The sequence below is a fragment of the Nomascus leucogenys genome, chromosome 4 (assembly GCF_006542625.1).
Source record: "Nomascus leucogenys isolate Asia chromosome 4, Asia_NLE_v1, whole genome shotgun sequence".
NCBI lineage: Eukaryota > Metazoa > Chordata > Mammalia > Primates > Hylobatidae > Nomascus > Nomascus leucogenys.
In genome coordinates, this window is record NC_044384.1 from 124012998 (window position 1) to 124038104 (window position 25107).

The 25107-nt window shown below is 37.9% G+C and overlaps 1 protein-coding gene across 6 annotated transcripts in view; it reads left to right on the plus strand.

Annotated features, from left to right (window-relative positions):
- Positions 1 to 25107, plus strand: part of SLC4A7 (solute carrier family 4 member 7) — a 110817-nt gene that overhangs the window by 41160 nt on the left and 44550 nt on the right. For 4 of the 6 annotated variants that reach the window (XM_030812245.1, XM_030812247.1, XM_003256785.4 and 1 more), the window contains exons 4-10: positions 4831 to 4969; positions 5833 to 5993; positions 8283 to 8471; positions 18216 to 18331; positions 20581 to 20738; positions 21571 to 21658; positions 23718 to 23864. In XM_030812245.1, the coding sequence (XP_030668105.1) occupies positions 4831 to 4969; positions 5833 to 5993; positions 8283 to 8471; positions 18216 to 18331; positions 20581 to 20738; positions 21571 to 21658; positions 23718 to 23864 (998 nt within the window). Of the gene's footprint in view, positions 1 to 4830; positions 4970 to 5832; positions 5994 to 8282; positions 8472 to 10719; positions 11092 to 18215; positions 18332 to 20580; positions 20739 to 21570; positions 21659 to 23717; positions 23865 to 25107 lie in introns of all 6 variants that reach the window. The other 2 variants (XM_003256783.3, XM_003256789.4) reach the window with 2 other exon arrangements.

The window sequence follows — 25107 nt, forward strand, 5'->3', positions numbered from 1 at the left end:
ATTCATTAAGGGTGAAATATTAGGGACATTTTAGTCCATTCTTCAAAACTACAATCACTGCCAAGAGTGGTGGGTCACACTTGTAATCCCAGAACTTTGGGAGGCCGAGGCAAGCAGATCACCTGCCTCGTCACCTGGTCAGGAGTTCGAGAACAGCCTGGCCAACATGGTGAAACCCTGTCTCTACTAAAAATAATTAGCCAGGTGTGGTGGCACGTGCCTGTAATCCCAGCTTCTCGGGAGGCTGAGGCAGGAGAATTGCTTGAACCTGGGAGGCGGAGGTTGCAGTGAGCCAAGATCGTGTCACTGCACTCCAGCCTGGGTGACAGAGTGAGATTCCCTCTCAACCAAAAAAAAAAAAAAAAAAAAAAAAAAAAAAGTGAAACTAATAAGAGAATATTATGGATGACTTTGTGGCAACTAAATTGATAATTTACATGAAATGGGCAACTTCCTCTAAGAATATAAACTACCAAACAGAAATGCATTAAAGAAGCCATACATGTTGACACATGCCTGTAATTTCAACACTTGGAGGCTGAGGCAGGAGGATTGCTTGAAGCCAGGAGTTCCAGACCAGCCTAGGCAGCAAAGCAAAACCCTGTCACTACAAAAAATAAAAAATTATCTGGGTGTGGTAATGTGCATCTCCCCAACTGCTGGGGAGGCTGAGGTGGATTGATCCCTTTAGCCTAGGAGTTTGAGGCCGCAGTGAGCTATGCTTGTGTGACTGCACTTCCAGCCTGTGCAACAGATACCATCTCTTAAAAAAATAAGTAAACGAAAAAGGAAAAAATGGATTAAAGACATTAAATGTGTAGTCTAAAACTTTCTTTTTTTTTTTTTGAGACGGAGTCTCGCTCTGTCGCCCAGGCTGGAGTGCAGTGGCGCAATCTCGGCTCCCTGCAAGCTCCACCTGCCTGGTTCAGGCCATTCTCCTGCCTCAGCCTCTCCGAGTAGCTCGGACTACAGGCGCCTGCCAATTTTTTGTATTTTTTTTTTTTTTGTAGAGATGGGGTTTCACCGTGGTCTCTATCTCCTGACCTCATGATCCGCCCGCCTCGGCCTCCGAAAGTGCTGGGATTACAAGTGTGAGCCACCGCGCCAGGCCGTGTAGTCTAAAACTTTCTGACAAAAAAAATTTACTCTCAGATGGCATCAGTGATGAAATAAAACAAACTTAAGGAAGAAATAATATAGACCGCTAGAAAACGTAAGAGGAGGGAACACTTCTCGATTTTGTTAATGAATCCAGCATTACCCTGATACCAAAACTAATCAGGGATATTACAGGAGAAATACAACTATGGACAAAATATTTTTGTGCATATGGATTAGAAAATCCCTAACAAAATTACAACATTGTATCCAGCAATATTTAAAAAGGATAATATATCATGGGAGTGGTAGGCTGAGTAATAGCCTGCAAGATACTCATCTCCTAAACCCTGGAACCTGTGAATGTTACCTTATATGGCAAAGAGGACTTTGCTGATGTGATTCAGTTAATTTTTTTTGTTATATATTGTTTTGAGACAGAGACTCACTCTTGTCACCCAGGCTGGAGTGTGATGATGCGATCTTGGCTCACTGCAACCTCTGCGTCCTGGGTTCAAGCGATTCTCCTGCCTCAGCCTCCCAAGTAGCTAGGAGTACAGGCCTGTGCCATCATGGCTGGCTAATTTTTGTATTTTTAGTAGAGACAGGGTTTCACCATGTTGGCCAGGCTGATCTCAAATTCCTGATCTCAGGTGATTCACCCACCTTGGCCTCCCAAAGTGGCTGGGATTACAGGTGTGAGCCACCGCATCTGGCCTATTTTTTTAAAATTTATTTTTGTTTTTATTTTTGAGATGGAGTCTTGCTGTGTCACCCAGGCTGGAGTATAGTGGCATGATCTTGGCTCACTGTAGCCTCTGCCTCCTGGGTTCAAGTGATTCTCCTGCCTTAGCCTCCTGAGTAGCTGGGATTACAGGTGTGTACCAGCATGCCTGGCTAATTTTTGTATTTTTCATAGAGATGGGGTTTCACCATGTTGGCCAGGCTGGTCTCGAACTCCTGACCTGAGGTGCTGATCCACCTGCCTCGGCCTCCCAAAGCGCTGGGATTACAACTGTGAGTCACCACGCCTGGCTGGGTTAAGAATTTTGGAGTGGGAATATTATCCTAGATTATGCAGGTTGGCCTGATATAATCACAGGGATCCTTAGTAAGAGGAGGTCAGAAGATCAGACTGGATATAGATGTCACAAAAAGAAGCAAGTGGCTACACTGACGTCAGGAAGAGATCCTGACCCCAGGAATGTAAGCTGCCTTCAGAAGCTGGAAAAAGTAAGGGAATTTGATTTTCCTGGAGCCTCCAGAAGGAACTAGCCTTGCCAACACCATGATTTTAGCCCTCTAAGACTCATTTTGGACTTCTGGTATCCAGAACTGTAAGAGAATAAATTTGTGTTATTTAATCCACCAGGTTTGTGGATTAAATTTGTTGCTAGCATGATGGCCAAGCTAGAAACGTAAGGTTGGTTTAAAACTTAAACGTCTGTCAGTGTAACTAAGTAATGTCATTAACAATACAAAGGAGAAAAGCAATACAACCATCTAAATAGGTTCAAAGTAAGCCTTTAACAAAATTCAATCCTATCCGTGATAAAACTCTCTGCAAACTAAGAATAGTAGGAAACTTCCTTAACCTGATAAAGGGCATCTACAAAAACCAAGAAAACCACCATATAGTCAACATCACATTTCACAATTAAAGACCGAATAATTTTTGTAATTTGGGAAAAGGAAAGGATGTCCTCTCTGGTGACTTTTATACAACACTATACTAGAAGACCAGCCAGTGTAATAAGACAAGAAAGAATACAGCGCATACAGATTGGAATGAAAAAGTAAAATGGTCTTTATTCGCAGATACAGGATCATGTAGGTTGCAAATCCTAAGCAATCTACAATACTTAAGAGAACTAAGTGAGTTTAGCAGGTCCCACGACATAAAATCAATTATATTTCTATATAGTTGCAATGAGTAATGAGAAATTGGAATTAAAATTATTGCTTATGGTAGCACTAAAAGTAGTATTTAGGGATCATTCTGACAAAGATTTGTGCAAGACCTAAATGCTAGAAAGTTTAATACAGTTGGAAGTTCAATCACAATATGCGTTTTTTTAATCCTGCATAGGTCTTAGATTATTTCTTCAATATGAAGGCTCATGACATAAACATACTGGAAAATTTTCAGATATGTTTTTTATATGCTTCTCCTCCTATTCTTTTATTTTCCTTGTCCTGGAGTTCTTGACTTTCTGCATCCTTCTTAATCTTTTGTTTTCTTCCTTCTTATCTGTTGTTTCTGCATTCTCTGAAATTTTCTCAGATCTGACTTTTACGAAAACAATGCTATTGAATCTACTCTTTATCCTGTTTAAATATCCTTGTTGCATCCACAAGTACTTGGAGGATTGCTCACTTAGGTGTAAATTTTGAGTGAGAACTCATCTCTCATATTCAGGGTAACTATTTGTGGTGGTTTATTTGTTTATATGGAGCCCTAGGGCTTTCAACTGTCCTGGACTAGTGTTTATGCTAATTCATCTGTTTCGGGCTCCTATACTACACAAGTAGTTTAATTTCAGATGCCATGAGTGGGTTATCTGTTCTTCGTAGTGACTTGTTCTACCCCCAAAACCCCAAGCTTACAGTTTTGTTTCTCCATGATAGTAGGAAAATATAGTTTCTGTATAGTTGGAGCTTTGAGTTTTCTCATCATTTTTTGGAACTTGGAGATTTTCTATTTTTCACTCTTTAACATAGCTTACATTTTATTGTATTTTATTTTATTTATGTATTTGAGACGGAGTCTCGCTCTGTCGCCCAGGCTGGAGTGCAATGGCACAATCTCGGCTCACTGCAACCTCCACCTTCTGGGTTCAAGCGATTCTCCTGCCTCAGCCTCCAGAGTAGCTGGGATTACAGGTGCCCGCCACCATGCCTGGCTAATGTTTGTATTTTTAGTAGAAACAGGGTTTCACCATGTTGGCCAGGTTGGTCTCTAACTGCTGACCTCATGATCCAACCGCCTCGGCCTCCCAAAGTGCTGGGATTACAGGCGTGAGCCACTGTGCCCGGCCACATTTTATTTTATTTTATTCATTGATTGACTGAGACGGAGTCTCTGTCGCCTAGGCTGGAGTGCAGTGGCACAATCTCAGCTCACTGCAGTCTCCACTTCCCAGGTTCAAGCGATTCTCCTGCCTCAGCCTCCCGAGCATTTGGGATTACAGGCATCCACCACCATGCCTGACTAATTTTTATATTTTTAGTAGAGACGGGGTTTCACCATGTTGGCTAGGCTGGTCTCGAGCTCCTGACCTCAGATGATACACCTGCCTCTGCCTTTCAAAGTGCTGGGATTACAGGCATAGCCACAGTACCTGGCCTTAGCTTATATTTTAAATGTTCTGTTCTGACTTTTCCATGTAGTTTTGTTGAGGAAAAAGGGCTGCCTTTGAGCATTATGTTCATGTTTTGGAATGTTACTTTTATTTTTGTTTGTTTAGATCAGTTATAAAGTTAGTTTGACTTGTTTATTTTCAACATAATTTTCTTTTTTTTCTATAGAGGTTTTCTGTGACTTTTTTTTTTTTCCTGGATTGTTGGTTCTTATTTCCTTTCAGAATTGTGATAGTTCAATAATTAAGAGAGTTTTGATGAAATATATTTGTTTATACAGGTAACAAAAGTGTTTCATTTTCAAAACTGTGAATTTATCTTTGAATGACTTGAGGAAAAATTTGAGTGTATGTAAATTCTTATTTTGTAAAGATACACCATCCCAGAGAGTTCAGTTTATCCTTGGTACTGAAGATGATGATGAAGAACATATTCCCCACGATCTCTTCACGGAAATGGATGAACTGTGTTACAGAGATGGAGAAGAATATGAATGGAAAGAAACTGCTAGGTAATACTGCTAAGTCCCTCTCTCTCTTTTTTTTTTTTTTTTTTGTTTGAGACTGAGTTTTGCTCTTGTTGCCCAGGCCGGAGTGCGATGGCACGATCTGGGCTCACTGCAACTTCTGCCTGCCAGGTTCAAGTGATTTTCCTGCCTCAGCCTCCCGAGTAGCTGACATTGCAGGTGCCTGCCACCATGCCTGGCTAATTTTTGTGTTTTTAGTAGAGATGGGGTTTCACCAAGTTGGCGAGGCTGGTCTCGAACTCCTGACCTCAGGTTATCCTCCCGTCTAGGCCTCCCACAGTGTTAGGATTACAGGCGTTAGCCACCGTTCCCGGCCTAAGTCTCCTTTTTAAATTGGCTTTACTTGATTTCTTTTTGTAATGGGAATATTAAGTTGAAAGTATGAGATATCTGGTGCTTTAAACCAGTGAGCAGAGAATTTCCTTATTAATTGATAGAAATTCTATCTTTAATTTTTCTCTTTATTCTCAAATTTGTTTACTTAAATAATCCTTTATACTTTAATAAAGAAATTATGTCATTGTAGATTTTAATGTCTGCAATTTTGTGTATTGCAAGTTTAGAAGAGGAATAAAAGTAGAAACTATATGAAATTCCATAGTTTGTTTTTGTAGGCTTATTATTATGATACTTAGAATAGAAAGAGGAACTACAAAGGAAATTTGTGACTATAGATATTGTAGACCTTTAGCCTAATTTGTGAAAATGTGTTTGTAACCAAAGTTTGTTTGGTCGTGGTTTTCTTTGTTTTTTTTTTTTTTTAAAGAAAAAATTTTTCTTTATCACATTAAGATAAACAAATGTAATCTTCATTACTTATAAAAAATTTTTATATATTATGCATTCAGATGGCTGAAATTTGAAGAGGATGTTGAAGATGGCGGTGACCGATGGAGTAAACCTTATGTGGCAACTCTCTCTTTGCACAGTCTTTTTGAACTAAGGAGTTGCATCCTCAATGGAACAGTCATGCTGGATATGAGAGCAAGCACTCTAGATGAAATAGCAGGTTATAGTAAACTGACTTTTAAAAAATATGTAAGATGTAGTAGAATTTTAGACATTCATTTAACAACTATATGCTGAGCTTCTATCCTGTGGAGTGCAGTATAAGGAAATAAGATAGACTTTTTGTCTTTGATAAATTTGCAGATGCGATTAAATTAAACCGACATAAGTGTAGTGTCAATAAGAGAGTGAATAGTGGCACAAGAAAATACAGAGTCTGTTCTGTGGAAATTCAGAAAAGAGTTTTTTGTTTCCTTGTTTTTTGGAATGGGGATGTGGGGAATAGCCACAGAGAACATTAATTGTACAAGTTACTCATAAAATGTGAACACATGGGAACAAGGAGTAGGTGATACAAGAGAAAAAGTATTTTAAGGAAGAGTAAAGAAAAGTCTAGAGAAGTATAGACAGGAATCTCAGGAAAGTCAGTTCTGTGTGAATATACATATTTCTTCAGTAGTGGTAGGAGGTATGTTGGGAAACCCAGTTAGAGATTAGATGGTGACTAGCCTTGAATTATTGGATTTTTTTTTGAGGGGGAGATCACAGGGTCTCTCACCGTTATCCAGGCTGGATGGAGTGCAGTGGCACGATCTCGGCTTACTGCAGTCTCCGTCTCCTGGGCTCAAGTGATCTCCCATCTCAACCTACCGAGTAGCTGGGACCACAGGTGTATACACCACCACGCCTGGCTAATTTTTGTATTTTTTGTAGAGATGGGTTTTCGCCATGTAGCCCAGGCTGTTCTTGAACTCCTAAACTCAAACGACCTGCCCACGTTGGCTTGCCAGAGTTTTGGGTTTACAGGTGTGAGCCACGGTGCCTAGCCAAGAAATAGGATTTTATTTGGTAGGCATTTTGGTGGTCTTGATGGTTTTTAAGTTGAGGAATAGTGTGATTTGAGATACATATTCAGGAAGATCATTCTGGCAACAGAATGTAGGGTGGCTTTGGATTAGGAAGAGTTTAGAAGCAAGTAGGCCAGTTATTCTCTAGGAACAGTCTAAGCAAGGAAAGAGCTCTGGTAGGTTGAGCAGTGAAAATGAAAGGGGGAGATTTGAAGGATAATGTGGAGGCAGAAAGTAGAAAAAGGCAGCTGTAATACAGCTTTTTGTCCACTAACTAAAATTAATGAAAACCAAAATTAAGTTTGGTGGTAATGAATTTGATGGTGGGACTACCATTGTAGATTGCTCCCATGGAAAAACAAAAAATCTGTAGTATTTAATCTTCAAGAGAACCATGAACTTAATACAATTTCTCAGGCTAGAAATACTTCAATTTTAGCCGACTGTTAGATTTGACTGTGTGCTGCAAATACTTAAATTGTCAGTCCTTGCTTTCTTGTCTTACATGAATAACTGAAAAATTAAGGTTGGGAATATTGAATTTGTATAATACATATGGGTTTCAGACTTTGGTTTGCAATTATCACATAATACCATGTAGTACTTTTAGTATATGTTGTATAATCTAGTGTTCATTTGTTTGCTAAACTGTAGCTGTTGTGTTAACGTTAACAGTTTACCTATTAGGCTGGTCCTTCCAAGGTTTTCTTTAGAGTAGCCATATAGTTTTGAAAATTTGACCCTCTTCTTCCAAGTTAGTACCACTGTTTAAAAATATTAATATATATTTTATAAATTAAAAAGTTTAATCACTTCAGCAATGTATAAAATGGCATTGCCATCAGTTTCCCCATTCCCCACATCCCTTTCACAACCTGATTTTACTCCTCTTCCTAGAACTTACGACCTCATGACGTTTTATCTGTTTGTATGTTGGTTTCTCTACTTCTCAAAGAGAGCAGAAACTTGGCTCTGTTTTATTGTTAAACTGCTGTATTCCCAACACACAGCGGACGCTCAGTGAACAGTTAATGACTGAGTGGGTCCTGATATTCATCTGCTGGAACAGTTTTGGGGGAGAATATGAGGTTTGGCAATAAAATACCTTTACATCTTAGGAAGCCAGTATTATTGAATATGCAGCTTAATAGAATTTACTGTATTCATACAGGGAAGCACTTTCAGCTATAGGAAGGCTATTGGTATATAATAGTAGCCTCTTTATAAATAATAGTATTTATTAAAATAAGGCGATCTTTGTAATTCATTTTTATTGGTTGGGATAATGTTCATTTATGCATTGATTATTTAATAGTGACAGAATAAAACTTTCTAGAGCTATTTAAGGTTCTTATTTTTGTCATAAGGTTTCACTCACAGTTTATTCCTATATTATGGTCATCTGAGTGTTTAGTAATTTATTTTTTTTTTTCATTGAATAGATATGGTATTAGACAACATGATAGCTTCTGGCCAATTAGACGAGTCCATACGAGAGAATGTCAGAGAAGCTCTTCTGAAGAGACATCATCATCAGAATGAGAAAAGATTCACCAGTCGGATTCCCCTTGTTCGATCTTTTGCAGATATAGGCAAGAAACATTCTGACCCTCACTTGCTTGAAAGGAATGGTGAGATAAGTTGTGGCATTCCAATTTTTGCTAACACTTCTACTGTAAGAGCTTTCCAGTACATTACGATTAACATTTGGGGATATTTAAACACTCACTATACCTACCTCTGAATTACTTCTCCTTCCTGCTTTGTTTCTTTTCAAGTCCTCTTGTATAATTAATTAAAGAGGCATAAATTATCTATAATTTTTAATTTTACCTTTTTGAAATTCTAAATCTTGGGTTTGAACCTTTATTTTAGATTTTTCCTAATTTTTTTTTCTCCTGAATATGCTTGATTTGCTGGTATAAACAAGTGTTCTTGGATTGGTTTGCTGATTTCACGATTCTTTATTTGTACAACTTGTGAAAGGCTTTTATGACTGTTCCAGTCTTACACTAAGGGTGACCTAGTTGGTGTCTTCTAATCCACTGAGAATGGCTCAGACCCAGGTCTACATATTCTGCCTTTCCACTCTCATTTTTAGGTTACAGGCAGGTTGTGTGGCATGTGGGAAGACAGTGTTTTTGCAGTCGTTTACCTCTGTCAGTGTCCTAATGCTGGGCACTTGGAGGTTTTGCCTTTCCTTATTCTTCTGTGTAAAGCAGAGGAATGCATCAGTAGGGTTGAGAACTCTAACAGTGAGTCTGGAAAACCCAGGTGCAAAGGATTGGAGTGGCTTATGGAGAGTCACTGTAGCCTGCAGCAGTTGCTGTAAGCTGCTACTATTACCCAAAGCTTGGGAGGATTACAGTGAGGACTGGTAGAGTATGGGACACAGTGCCTACTCATCTTTTTTGTCTCTGAAATAATAGTATAACTTTCAAGTGTTCTACCAACAATCAAGCATAGGTGAGAGGGTCTAATTTTTCTAAAGTCGAAAATAATCATCTTTTGTATCTTCCACTTGGCCATGAAAACCCTTTTTAATCCATTTAAAATTATGCCATGGTGCATTTAAGCAATCTTAAGAGTAAAAGAATATCTCTTATGGACCAAAATTCAATGTAAAAACAAGCCATGTATAGCGCATTTTAACTGTCTTTTTTGTCTTTTATTTGTTGTTTATATTCTCTCCTTTGGTGAAATAAGTTCATTTATCCAGAGGGACCCTATTCAGTCTTTAATCTTCATATGCAGTTGTTCCTCACTATTGTCCAATTGTAATTTGGTCATCATAAGACATTGGCTGTTTTCTTTTAAATGCCATTTTAGCATGTTCTTTTGTTGAAATACAGTTATAATTTGAGTTTTTCCTGCATGTAGCTTATTGTTTAAATGGTGTTTTCTAATGGATTATAGTTTAACTATTTCTGAAACCTCTTGAGCATGTAACTTTGATTACTTAGGCCATATGGAATTGATTATTGTATTTGCATGGTTTTCATAAAAAATGTTATTCTTTTAAGATACACTTAGTAGAAATATGAGGGGTTTAATTAAAAGTATGCATGACCTTTTGAAATATTTTAGACCTGCTGCCATATTGCTGTTGTTGGTGAGAAGTACTTTATTCTTAGCTAGTGAAATAAAAAATTATATGTATTTGTTTTAATGTATCTGCTACATATCAGAAGTGAGAAGCATACTTTAGGACATTTATTAATATTTTTAGAGAGCCCAAGAATATGTATCTTTTAAAATTGACATTGTGTTTCTCTTTTTAAAAAATTTCTGTTATTTGTCTTTTTTTAAAACTTGAGAGCAGCACCACCTGTAGATGGTGTGTTACTGACTTAATATTGTAAATATTTAATACCAGTTTTAAGTTAGAAATTATTACTTAATGTTAACATGAACTTTTTCTCTAAGAGATAATTGTCTGTAGCTGTTTGGTAAAATGTAGAAAAAATACGCTAAATATAAGCTATTAGTTTTGGTTATTTTTGGTTTGAATTATATTAATTTTGTATTACATATTTTCATTTGCTATTTATTGTTTAAGCAGTGACTTTGTATTGATATTGTCCTTTTTAAAAATGCCATGCTATTGGTCATTCTAATTTCTAACAGGATATTGCCCTTACCATCTGTCATTAACAATTTTTTTTTATGTGTTCTGAGAACTAATTACAGTTTTAAGCAACTTTTTAGTGACTTTCTAACATGTAAAAACCCGATTGACGTGCTAACCATCACAACATGACTTTGAAATTTTGGGCCTTTGAAGTATGCAATTTATAGTGTAAATTGGTTTTTTTTACATGTCTCTATTTGCCTTCTGCAGTGAACTTCATCATTTTTCATTTGTTTGTTTTATCTCAGGGGAAGGCCTTTCAGCCTCCCGCCACTCTTTGCGAACAGGTCTGTCTGCCTCAAACCTTTCCTTGAGAGGAGAATCACCTTTATCTCTTCTTCTCGGTCATCTCCTTCCTTCTTCAAGAGCTGGAACCCCTGCAGGCTCAAGGTGTACAACCCCAGTACCCACCCCTCAAAACAGTCCTCCTTCTAGCCCTAGCATCAGCCGCCTGACCTCCAGAAGTTCCCAGCAGAGGCAGCTTCAGGCCCCAGAACTACTGGTTTCACCCGCCAGTGATGATATTCCCACAGTAGTAATTCATCCGCCTGAGGAAGACTTAGAAGCAGCGCTGAAAGGCGAGGAGCAGAAGAATGAGGAAAATGTTGACTTAACTCCAGGCAACTATCCAAAATCCTCCATGTGTGGTGCTTTCTGCCTCTGAGTCACTTGCACTTGGAATGCCTTTTAGCACATAGCTTAAGCAGCATATGTAGATAATGCTTATAATTTATTTTGACTTCTGCATGTTTTTTTTTCTTTATGATATACTGTGTTAGGTTGGTGCAAAAGTAATTTCGGTTTTCACCATTGAAAGTTTGCTTTACTTCAATGGCAAAAATTACTTTCGGTGGCAAGAACTCAATTGCTTTTACACCAACCTAATAAAAAAGAGGAAGATTATTAAAAATTTGAGTTACAAAAAGACTACAAAGAAGACTACACATAATTTAAGCCCTTTTAAAAAGTTTCACTTAAAGGTCAAGGCATTTGAATGCTTCAGTAAAACATAGACATTTTTTATAATGTTTTAATTTGCCATGAAGTTATTTTGTATTTATTTATGTATTTATTTATTTTTATTAGACCGAGTCTCACTCTGTTGCCCAGGCTGGAGTGCAGTGGTGTGATCTTAGCTCACTGCAACCTCTGCCCCCCGGGTTCAAGTGATTCTCATGCCTCAGCCTCCTGAGTAGCTGGGACTACAGGTGTGAGCCACCACGCCTGGCTAATTTTTGTATTTTTTTGTGGAGACATGTTTTCACCATGTTGGCCAGGCTGGGTGAACTTTTTTTTTTTTTTTTTTTTGGAGACAGGGTCTTGCTTTGGAGGCTGGCATGGTCTCAGCTCACTGCAACCTCCACCTCCTGGACTCAAGCAATCCTCCTGCCTCGGCTTCCCAATTAACTGGGACCCAGGGGCATGTCACCATGCCTGGTTAATTTTTGTGTTTTTTAGAGACCAGGTCTCACCATGTTGCCCAGGCTGGTCTTGAACTCCTGGGCTTAAGTGATCAACCCAACCTTGGCCTACCAAAGTGCTGAGATTACAGGTGTGGGCCATTGCGTCCTGCCTTGGTAGCTTGGTTTTGTGTGTGTGTGTGTGTATGTGCATGCAGTTCACTCATAAGGTGAATGAACACATACAAATAAATTACAGTGAAGTGATGTGCCTTAAATAGGGATAGAGTCGTACTCTGTCACCCAGGCTGGAGTGCAGTGCCACAATCATAGTTCACTGCAGTGCTGCAATCATAGCTCACCTCAACCTTGAACTCCTGGGATCAAGCAATCCTCCTGACTCAGCATTCTGAGTAGCTGAGACTACAGGCACATGCCACAACATCTGGCTAATTTTTTTGTAGAGACAGGATCTTGCTGTGTTGCCCAGGCTGGTCTTGAACTCCTGGCCTCAAGCAGTCCTCCTGCCTTAGCCTCCCAGAATGCTGGGATTATAGGTGTGAGTCACCAGGCCCAGCCATACCGTTTTTTCTGTTTAATGCTTTTCTCCAAAGAATGTAGTACATTTTAGGCTTTTTTTCTTTTTTTTTTTTTTTTGCGGGGGTGGGTGGGGCGGAGAGACAGGTTCTTACTCTGTTGCCCAGACTGGAGTGCAGTGGCACCATTTTGGTTCACTGCAACCTCCGCCTCCTGGGTTCAAGTGATTCTCCTGCCTCAACCTCCTGAGTAGCTGGGATTACAGGCTCATGCCACTACCACCCAGATAATTTTTGTATTTTTTTGGTAGAGACGGAGTTTCACCATGTTGGCCAGGCTAGTCTTGAACTCCTGACCTCAAATGATCCACCCACCTTGGCCTCCCAAAGTGCTGGGATTACAGGCGTGAGCCACCGTGCCCAGCCACATTTTAGTCTTTTAAATAAAGATAGAATCAAATGTTCTTTGTCTCATTTTGTCTTTGAGAAGATTGAAGTTCTCTAATGACTGACTGCCTGGAATCATATCCAGACTTGGATTTATGTTTTGGAATAGACTTTAGTTGTCCATTGTTTCATGCTGTTATTTATCTTTAATCCAAATTTACCTTGAAATTTTCAGGACCAGAGTTCCTGTAGTTAGGGAAAATTTTTATGTGCAAATTAGCAAAAAATTATTATTTTTTAGTGGATAAAATGTTTATAACTTTTTTTTTTTTTTTTTTTTTTGGAGATGGAGTCTCGCTTTTTCGCCAGGCTGGAATGCAGTGGTGTGATCTCGGCTCACTGCAACCTCCGTCTCCTGGGTTGAAGTGATTCTCCTGCCTCAGCCTGCCAAGTAGCTGGGACTACAGGCATGCACCACCACGCCCAGCTAATTTTTGTATTTTTAGTAGAGACAGGGTTTCACCATGTTGGCCAGGATGGTCTCAATTTCTTGACCTCGTGATCTGCCTGCCTGGGCCTCCCAAAGTGCTGGGATTACAGGTGTGAGCCACCATGCCCAGCCTATAACTCATCTTAAGGGCTATAAAGTATGAAAATTTGGTTTATCCTTTTGTTGACTACATGTACATTTGTACATATATCTTTCTGCCTAATTAGCATAAAATAAATATATTTTAGTGACTTTTTACTATTTCAGCTAAGCCTCAATGTGATGGATACTAATGCTAACCATTGGTTTTAATCACATAAGTATTAATCACATTTCTCCAAAATACTGACAACATCCAACACTTCAGTGGGTAGCTTGGTTATTAGCCTATTTAATGTATATAAAAATATGTGTAAGTTAGATGGACACACCCATTTTCAGAAACTTAGAAAAGTTAGTTATCTTCCCCTGCATCATACAACTAGTAACTGATGGCCTAAATCCTCTGACTGGAAATCCTTGTGTTCCTATCATTATGAAGTAAACCTCTCTTTCTATTGGCTTTATGGAAACACACCAATTACATTTAGCCAAAGCTCGTTGTAGTTGCAAAAAAGGATATACTTTTGGAAGTACAAATAGAAGCTTCATGGCTAAATCATTATGACATTAGTTCTAATAGTAGTATGGCTGCCATTGTTTTATAGTTTGTTCCAGAGACAGTGATAAGTGCTTTTCAAATATATTTCTAATTCTTGTAATGATTTGATGAGGTTGGTGGTATTCCTGTTTTTCAGTGAAAAAAGACTTGGAAATGTTAAGATCAACCAGAGCGAGGATTTGAACTCAGGTCCACTTACAACAAAATCTATAGTAGAGTGTTTCATTGTGAACTTTATCAGTTCATGAAAAAGATAAAGCTTAATGATGAAGTAACTGAACATAAAAGAGGAAAACAACCCTAGAAATAATTATTCAGAAGTAATCAGCATTGTAATCTTAAGAACTAACAAGGTTTACTATTTTTCCTTGAACAAAAGTGATTTTAAAAGCTACTTCCTTCCATTTTTTCCAATATTACATTGATCAGTAACGATGAACACGTCTTGTTTTACTAGCGTCTATGTTATAAATAATTAGGAACTATAAATTTTATATAGGAAGGAAGGGGGAGATGGGTTCACATTGGCTTCTTAGGCCGTTTTAAGGGGATAAATTAACTGAGAATCCAACATACATTTTTTCCCACAAGTTTTTGTGATGAGATTTATCAGCCTTTTTGAACAGAAGAAATTAGAATGGAGAGGAGAGAGGGAATTTCTAAAGACAAGAATTACGGTTAAAAAGACGACTGCAGATAGTATGTAATTGCTGAGGAAAAATAGGGACAGCTATACATTATTCTCTGTTCAATTACTTTTGGTGCTTAAAGCATCTAGAAACTCTAATGGAGTTTCCTTGAAGTCTGGTACTGTCTTAGTGGAAGAAAGTGGCCTCAGTATCATTATATCTCAAGCGACTAACACCATGGATTTTTGTGTCATGGAGTCGTAATTTGCATACTTATAATAAAAAAGTGGTATTTCCTATTAGTTACTTTTTAGAAGATAATTACATGTATAAAAGTTATATGTATAAAATTGTAAATTGTATAAATTAATATGTATAAAACTTGCGGCTGGGCATGGTAGCTCATGCCTGTAGTCTCAGCATCTTAGAAGGTCAAGAGGGGAGGATCAGTTGAGGCCAGGAATTCATAGTGAGACCCTCATCTTTAGGGAAAGGAAAGAAAAAGAAAAGAAGTGAATTTATTTTTAGTACTTGTAAATACCTTTTTTTGACTCAGTGGTTCTCAGTCTTGGCACTATTGACATTTTAGGCTGGATGATTCTTGGCTGGGTGATTGGGTGGCAGGGGAGTAGTCCTGTGCTTTATAGGATGTTTAGCAGTATCCTTGGCTAGCTGCCTGTAGCACCCCCGAGTTGTGACAACCAAATATGTCTCCAGACATTGCCACAAGTCCCTTGGGGGTCATAATCTTTCCTGGTTGGGCACCATTGCTGTAACTACCTCACTTTCAAATTTTTAATGAAAAGTTTGAAATTTGAAGTTTGAAGAAAAATTTAAAGAAAATGCTGATATCTGTGATTTCCTTATACATATATTTTTTTCCTTAAAGCAAAGTAATATAGTCATTCTGTGTTTGTGCTAATGATGGCTTTTTTTTTGTGATTTGCTCATTTAATTGTGAATGCTGGGAATTTATTATAGGAGCAAGGAGACTTAACTGATTGAGAAAACAGTTTTAGTTTAGCTGAGGTTGGGAAAGACTACACAAATCATAAGAATGAAGAACTGTAGCATGCATCTGGTGTGCCAGTTTTGAAAAAGGGACAGGTTTTCAAGATGACCAGGTTAGCCATGTGACTTCAGGTTATACCTGCTAACTTTGTCAATGTCGAGTTCTTCATTATTTCTTCTTCTCATTGCTGGCATATCCTTACTTTTCCTTAGAGTCTTCTCATCATTCCACTTTTTTGCCTCAAATCTGGCAGCTAGGACTATTCTGGAAAACTGTGTGTTATGTATGCTTTTGATGATATATACACAGGTGGAATACATTTAGCCTTTGGAAGTATGTAATGCCCAGCTGCATTTGCCACCAGGGCCTAATGGTACTCTCAGTTTTCTTGTGTGGAAGTAGTTGGAAGTCACTGAAAAATACTGGTTAACTTTTTATCTCTTGAGCAAGGAAGGGACTCTTCTAGAAGTTTAGGGACAAAGGTCAAAGAAGAGGAATCTTCTTGGTGTGCCAAGCTAAGATTGTAAGAAATGAGTTGAGGCTTGGGAAATCGTTTTTATTTCGGAATTGTTTAACTTTTCCAGAAAGTGAGCACATGGCTAAAATAGATTGCAAATTAAGATTTTTCATCACATCAACATTGTAGTTTAGGTATTTACAGAGAAGTGACGATGACAGCAGTCTCTGTCATTAAGCGTAAGCCATAAACCCAGATGACTTAGTTTCAGTATTCATTGGTTATAGTATATTCTGTTTTACAAAAGTGAAAACTCCTTTAGATGTGTCAGGTATATCTGATGTACTTTAAATTCTGGAACTTGATTACCAGTACATCTTCGGAGCTTACAGAATCTAACCACAAAACAGATTTTAACTGAACTTCCATGTGTTGCTGTGCATGGAACAGTTAAAACAAAAAGTAAAGTCTGTTGTATTTCAGTACCTTTTCCTCCTATAATGTTCAGTGTTTTAGGAATTATTAGTCTATATTCTTGCACTAGAAAACCTTGGATGTTTTGAAAAAAATGAGATGCATTTAATATTAGGTTGGAGCAAAGGAAATTGCACCAACCTAATAGTAGAAATCTGTGTAGTGTACTTGAATTTAAATTTTTTTTTTTTTTTTTTTTTTTTTTGAGACAGTGTTTTGCTCTTGTTGCCCAGGCTGGAGTGCAATGGTGCAATCTCGGCTCACTGCAACCTCTGCCTCCCGGGTTCAAGCAATTCTCCTGCCTCAGCCTCCCGAGTAGCTGGAATTATAGGCATGCTCCACCACGCCCGGCTAATTTTGTAGTTTTAGTAGAGAGGGTGTTTCTCCATATTGGTCAGGCTGGTCTCGAACTCCCGACCTCAGGTGATCTGTCCGTCTTGGCCTCCCAAAGTGCTGGGATGACAGGGGTGAGCCACAGCACCTGGCCCATTTTTTTTTTTTTTTTAAGGTGGAGTTTCTCTCTCGTTGCCGAGGCTGGAGTGCAATGGCGCAATCTTGGCTCACTGCAACCTCTGCCTCCTGGGTTCAATTGATTCTCCTGCCTCAGCCTCCCAAATAGCTGGGACTACAGGCACACGCCACCACGCCTGGCTAATTTTGTATTTTTCGTAGAGATGGGGTTTCACCGTGGTGGCCAGACTGGTCTTGAACTCCTGACCTCAGGTGATCCACCCACCTTGGCCTCCCAGAGTGCTGGGATTACAGGCGTGAGCCACCGCGCCCGGCTGAATTTAAAATTTTTTAAATTTTAACTTTTTTTTAGAATTAGAATTCATAGTGTTAATGATTAGTCTCATTAAGATGTGTTTTTATTTTTTTATTGTGAAATGTTGGTGTTGAATGTCACTTTCGAAATGAGTATACTAATGCTTCAATATGTGTCTATCCTTTGAAATCCAAACAGGTATCATTTCTAATCCAAATAAGCTATTTTTATGAGTTTGTCTGACTCTTAGAGTGAGTTACTTACAGTCACGTAGATACAAAGTGGCAGAGAGTGCATAATTTAAACACAGATCCCTTTGGTTATAAAACTCTTACTCTGCCAATTTCATTGCGAAAAACTTGCTTGTTATATTTTAAAGTTGAATTTCTTAGGAGTAATGACAATAGGTATTATAGACATAAATGTTACCAAAGAAAAATGAAAAGTCTTGAGGAAACTTCGATTATGGGAGATTATGTTAATTCAACCTGCATTTAGTTAGTGTAGCTTTTTTCTGAGGGTTTGTCAGAGAATTTATTGTTGAAAGCACGCTAAGTATAGCTGGGCTTCATTAAGCTCCATGCATTTCACATGTTTATGATAATTAAAAGTATATTCCCTAAGTATTTTTAACAGTAATCAGACTCAGGTCTTCCATCTTTTGTGGTTCACACCAACTCACGTTTGCAAAAGACCACAATTTTTGTGAATTCTAATTGTATTATTTTAAATATTAAAATGTATAGCTTTATTATTGCTTAAAATGTTGTTCTAGTTTTGCTGGTATGTTACTAACACCGGGCACTTATTTTTTTTAACTTTGCACTTTTGCTTTTATAATATTAATAAATCATCACTTTCAGAATGTGAGCAGAGTCAGGTTGCAAAGTGAATTTTCTCCTTACTAATTTGGAATTTGTCTTTAAACATAGGTATTTTGGCCTCTCCCCAGTCTGCTCCTGGAAACTTGGACAATAGTAAAAGTGGAGAAATTAAAGGTAATGGAAGTGGTGGAAGCAGAGAAAATAGTACTGTTGACTTCAGCAAGGTAATTCTATCATTAACTGAAAATTCTCATAATTATTCTTACTGAGAAAATAAGTAGTAATTTGTGGCCTTATTAACATTGATTATAGTAATTTTTTAGTAGACTGGTGCTTACAAACCTGCATGTGATGTCTGATATGTTAATTTAAGGTAAACAACTGTGAGAAGGGTTACAGTTAACCTGTGAGTACTTGAATAACTTTGCACCATTACTGGTGTTAGAAATTCTGAAAAAGAATATGTGAATAATACGATTATTTCCATCCATACCTACTCATAGATAACGTGAAACGTCAGTACTTCTTGAACTACAGTCATTTGTTCTGGAGCTACCACCACTAGAAGGTTAATTCTGGGAGTGATGTTACAGCAGTAATGATTCAGTCTTTCCTGGGCTGTAATGCGATCCCAGAATTACTGTCTTACCGTGTCAGTACTTTTGGAATGTCACTGAGAAATATATTGGTGCTTCCCCATGGGTAGATAAAGGCATGGATTAAAAAAAAATACCTATGTGAACTATGATTTTTTTATTTTGGTAAATGAGTATTTTGTTGAAATAGATAAACCTTAATTTAAAAGAACAGGGCAAAAGACTACTAAGTTCAAATTATAACGGAATGTAAAATGTACTTTATGAGTATTTCTTATGAACAATTGATTCTGTCTAGCCACTAATTTTTTAGTAATATTAATTTGCTATAGGCGGATACTCATGGTATTTTAATATTTTTGTGTCCAGTATGAGACTTTTTAATAAATGTAATTATGTCAAGCTGATTTCATTTCTTAAGGCTTTTATTCTTTGATGAAAAGTCTACAAGATATATTTTACAGAAAAGGAGTTTAAATGGTTTGCATTATAGCTTTGTTGAGTGTTGTAGTCTAAAACTATAGGAAGCCTAGCATTAAGGATATTGGCTGTGCAGAAAGCCTGTTGTATTTTAAATTTTTCTGATCTATCCTGATCACATTTTACTGGTGCTCATGTTATTTCAGATAGTGCAAAGTACTTAGTAACAAAATTGCAGTTTATTTCTTGTTAAATGAATAAATTAATATAGTTTACATTATAGTGTTCCTCTAGGCATGGCAGTTGCCATTTATTTTTGTTCCTCTGTCACAGTCTTACTTTTCTTTACTTGGCCTATCTTTGTGTATACCTCCTTGTCTCCTGTTGGGCAGGAGTCTGCCTCCTGGCACTGTAGTTGTGGCACACTGGGTGTGGGACTCAAGAGGCCCGCTGTAAGTGCTGGTTTTACTTTTCATAGATAGCCCTGTAAGTGGTTGTTTAGTGACTTGTGTGAAACTGCGTATAAATGAAGTTCACATAATTTAATATCATGTGTAACCTTTTCCTTGTAATTATACACAGAAAACTAAATTTTACTATTATAACATTATCATATATCTATGCCAATAAGGGCTATAGATTTTTGTTTTAAATAAAAACAAGGGGCCAGGCATAGTAGTTCATGCCTGTAATCCCTGTGTTTTGGGAGGCTGACACAAGAGAATCACTTGGCCAGGAGTTCAAGACCAGCCTGGGCAATATAGCAAGCCCCCCACCTCTACAAAAAAACAACAAAAATTAGCCGGGCATGGTGGCGCATGCCTGTAGTCTCAGCTACTCGGGAGGCCAGGGTGCGAGGATTGCTTAAGTCCAGGATTTTGAGGTTTACAGTGAGCTATGTTCCTGCCACTGTACTCCAGCCTGGGCAATAGAGTGAGACCTTGTCTCAAAAATACTACTAATAAAATAAAAGTAGTGATTTTTTTCCAGTTAATAAAGAGACTGGGAAATGCCCAGAGTTATTTTTTGGTTTGTTTTTAGGGGGGCTTTACATAAAATGTAAAGGTTTTCTAAGGTTAAGTAATATAAAACCATGAATATTTTTTAGCACTGTGTATAATTTCATGAACCATTGTTAGTTTGTGAACTACATATTTGTCCTTAATAGTTTTTAATGAATAGTATAGTATTCATTGAAAAATTTCTCAAGTTCATGTTTGATAAAGATTGTGACAGTTAAAACGGTAGCATTGATTCAAATATGTTTGCTTGCTTTTTTGTATTTGTCTACTCCATTCTTTATAGTTGTGAAAATTTTGACATTTTAAACATTCATTAGATCACAAGTTTTGATTAGCAAATAGTAGTCTTATAAAGCAGTTTTTCTTTCCTGTTTCTCTCTAGTCTTACAAATACCATGGAAACTTTATTTTTAATTATTATTTATTTGTCAATAGGTTGATATGAATTTCATGAGAAAAATTCCTACGGGTGCTGAGGCATCCAACGTCCTGGTGGGCGAAGTAGACTTTTTGGAAAGGCCTATAATTGCATTTGTGAGACTGGCTCCTGCTGTCCTCCTCACAGGGTTGACTGAGGTCCCTGTTCCAACCAGGTAAAGAGTTAGTTCCAAGTAACATTCTCTAAGCATTTTCAAAATCTACAAGTTTTTATCCAGCGAATGAACAAGCATGTTGATTTGTGTAATAAAAGCTCATTTAATTTAATTTTATTTTATTTTTGAGACAATCTCACTTTGTCATCCAGGCTGGAGTGCAGTGGCAAAATTTCAGCTCACTGCAACCTCCACTTCCCAGGTTCATGTGATTTTCCTGCCTTAGCCTATTAGTCTGGATCACAGGTGTGCGGCACCATGCCTAGCTAAGTTTTGTATTTGTAGTAGATACGGTGTTTTGCCATTGTCTCAGCTGGTCTCGAACTCCTACTTAAGTGATCTGCTTGTCTTGGCCTCCCAAAGTATTGGGATTACAGACGTGAGCCACTGTGCCAAGCCAAAAGCTCATTTTAATAGTTAATATTCAGCCATTGTACCAAATACTTTGAATACTAGACTACTATGAATAGGGCGTAAAATCGTTTTCTTCCTGGAACTAAAAAGTACAATAAAATAAATATCGGCTGGGCTCAGTGGCTCACTCCTGTAATTCCAGCACTTTGGGAGGCCGAGGTGGGTGGATCACCTGAGGTCAGGAGTTTGATAGAAGGTTGATTTGGTAGAAAGTTAATTATGGATGCTTTTCCTAGTTTTGTGATTTCCTTTAGTCCAGGTGGAGTTGCCATCTTTTTTCAGTGATTGGTGTGGGGGAGTAGAAAAGATGTCAGAGTGTTGTTTCTTTGTTTATATTTGAATGGTTTCTTTTTTATGATTGCCTAGCTTTGTGGGTGTATGATGTTTATTTTAAAATTGTATTTTCATATTTCCTTAGGTTTTTGTTTTTGTTATTGGGTCCAGCAGGCAAGGCACCACAGTACCATGAAATTGGAAGATCAATAGCGACTCTCATGACAGATGAGGTAATCAGAATACTCCAAGTCTCTTTGAAGTAGACACTGATTATGCAGCATATAGTATATATTAGATTACAGTTCTCTTTTCTTTCATAGTGAAGCTCTAAAACTTTTCCTTGCAGTGTATACTGTTTTATCTCATATTTACTCCTCCTATTTGCCTTCGGTTAGGTTTTTAAGACCTATATATCAAGATCAGTGGGTACTTTAAAATTTTTTTTTATTTTAAACGTTTGTAATTGACTACCTTCTTGAACTTTCAAAATTTCGGGATTTTTTTATCCTAGATTTCAGGATATCGTTTCTCTAGGTTTTCCTCAGAACATTTTTTTTCCTGTAAATTTCTCTCATATGGGGTCCTGATCTTTGAGAATAACCTACATACTAATCAGGACCTTGTCTTTCTTTTGAAGAGAGATTTGTAATCAAATTCTTGCCAAACATCAATGCTATGTGTCCCAAGGGTATTTGAAATGCCCCATATCTGAACCTGACCTAATTTTTCTTTTTCTTTTCTTTCTTTCTTTTTTTTTTTGAGACACAGTCTCACTCTGTTGCCAGGCTGGAGTGCAGTGGTGCAATCTCGGCTCACTGCAATTCTCCTGCCTCAGCCTCCCGAGTAGCTGGGACTACAGTCACACCCCACCATGCCCAGCTAATTTTTCTGTATTTTTAGTAGAGACGGGGTTTCACCGTGTTGGCCAGGATGGTCTCAATCTCCTGACCTCGTGATCTTCCCGCCTCGGCCTCCCAAAGTGCTGGGATTACAGGCGTGAGCCACTGCACCTGTCCCATTTTTCTACCTTCTTTGAACCAGCCAGTCACCAGATTCTTTTTACCTCTTCAATTTGTTTTGCATTTAATCTGTCATATTCTTTCCATCTCTACTGCCATTTCTCTGGCTTAGCCTTTTATTTGTTGATTCAAGTAGACTTTATGAGTCTTTATTGTGTAGTATTTTTTCTACACTTTCAGTAACATGCAAATTTGAATGTATCATTTCCTTAGTCCAAAGGTATTAATGACTTCCTATCATATAGTGAAATTTAAATTTGAACTTTTGGCTGGGCGCAGTGGCTCACTCCTGTAATCCCAGCACTCTGGGAGGCCGAGGTGGGTGGATCACTTGAGGTCGGGAGTTTGAGACCAGCCTGGCCAACGTGGTGAAACCCCATCTCTACTAAAAATACAAAAATTAGCTGGGCGTGGTGGCGCAGTTCTCCTGCCTCAGCCTATTGAGTAACTGGGATTACAGGCGTGCGCCACCACGCCTGGCTAATTTTGTAGTTTTAGTAGAGATGGGGTGTCACCATGTTGGCAAGGCTGGTCTCAAACTCCTGACATCAGGCGATCTGCCTGCCTCGGCCTCCCAAAGTGCTGGAATTAAAGGCATGAGCCACCGTGCCTGGTCAGTTACCTCCTTTAAGAGAACGTTCCTGGCTCCTTCGTTCTTTCCCATCAGTTTTCCTTTCTGTACCCTACTTTCTTTTTATCAGAGCGTCTATCAATACCTATAATTATTTATTTATTTAATAACTCGTTTCACTATCTTTCCTCCTAGAAAAAAAGGTTCTTGAGTGTAGGGACCTTGCCTTACCTGTCACCATTGCATTATCCATAATGCTTAGAATTGTATTTTAGCAGTTAGTAGGTAGCCAATAAATATTGGTCATTAAATAAATTATTTAAGTAAAGTTGTTTGCATATCCGTGACTATTTTCTTAGGATAAGTGACATTTAAATGTCATAGAAGTAGAATGACATACTACAGTGTTTTATTTTCTAATCAATTACTATTTCCCAGGCAAAATTTTATTTTAAAAAAATTGTTCTGTCATAACATGTAACTGTTGTCTTTCATTGCTTGTTATTGTTAATTCATCTGATAATACTGAGTGGATTACCTTTTATAGTTGTTACCCAGGCTGGGCTGAATACCTGCCTGAGATAAGAGTTTAGGGGTTATCTTTATTGTGAAGCTATTTATGATATCCAGAGTGGATTTACTATATGTAGAAATTTTTTTCAACTTTAAAAACTTTTACTCAATATTTTTTTCACTTAGATTTTCCATGATGTAGCTTATAAAGCAAAAGACAGAAATGACCTCTTATCTGGAATTGATGAATTTTTAGATCAAGTAACTGTCCTACCTCCAGGAGAGTGGGATCCTTCTATACGCATAGAACCACCAAAAAGTGTCCCTTCTCAGGTAAGAATCCAGAGCTATTCTTCTGTGACTCACTTTATTTTAATAGAATTTTTTTTTATTAGCTATGATTCAAAAACTAAAACAGAGAAGTTGTATCCCCACCTTGTCCTCTTTACCTTCTTACCCCCATACTTACCTCCTATAGGTGGACCATTTTTTACTAGTTTTTTGTTTATCCTTTTCATTTTTCATTCAGTACTTGAAACTATGAACATGTAGTCTTGTTTCTCTCACCAAAAGTTAGTGTACTGCATATACCGTTCTGTACCTTGCTTTTTTCATATAAAAGTACATCTAGGAGATCTGACATAAGAAATCATGAAAATATCCCTTATTCTCTTTTTCACAGCTTTGTTGTATTCTGTGCATGAATGTACCATAATTTATTCTATTCCTGGGTTCTGATGTTACCAGTCTTTTGCTATTTCAAACCATGCATGACAATATCACATGTCATTTTAGTCTTGTGCAGATATATCTGTAGAATAGATCCCCAGTAATAGGATTGCTGGGTCAAAGGGGAATTTATTTATAATTTTAGTAGATATTACCAGAATTCCCTCCATCAGCTGGAGTGTTTTGGACTCCCACGGTGATGTATGAAAGGGCCTATTTCCCTGCATCCTCACTGACACTGTGTGTTGCCAGACTTTTGGATATTTGTCAGTCTAATAGGTATCTTTATCTTCCCATTTTAAGTACTTTGATGAGGTTTTTAATTGAGTTTTTATGAGACAGGGTCTTGCTGTGTCACCCAGGCTGGAGGGCAATGTCATGAACATGGCTCACTGCAGCCTCAGTTTCCTGGGCTCAAGCAAACCTCCTGCCTTAGCCTCCTATGTAGCCTGGACCACAGGTGTGCACTACCAGCCCCAGCTAATTTTTTGATACTTTGTAGATATGCTGTCTCACTTTGTTGTGCAGGCTGGTCTCAAACTCCTGGACTCTAGTGATCTTCTTGCTTCAGCCTCCCAAAATTCTAGGATTACAGGTGTGAGCCACTGCTTCCAGCCTTTTAATGAGGTTTTAATTTGCATTTGTATAATTAGTGAGGTTGAATATTTCTGATTATCTTTTGTTCATTGCCCCACCACCATCTTTTTTTTTTTTTTTTTTTTTTAACATTGATCCTTTGGAAGTTATCGTAGCGTATTTTATGTGAGTATAGATCCAGCTTCATCTTTTTTCTAAATTGCTGCCTGGTTCTCCCTGTTCATTAAGAGCTAAACATTGCTCCCCTTGG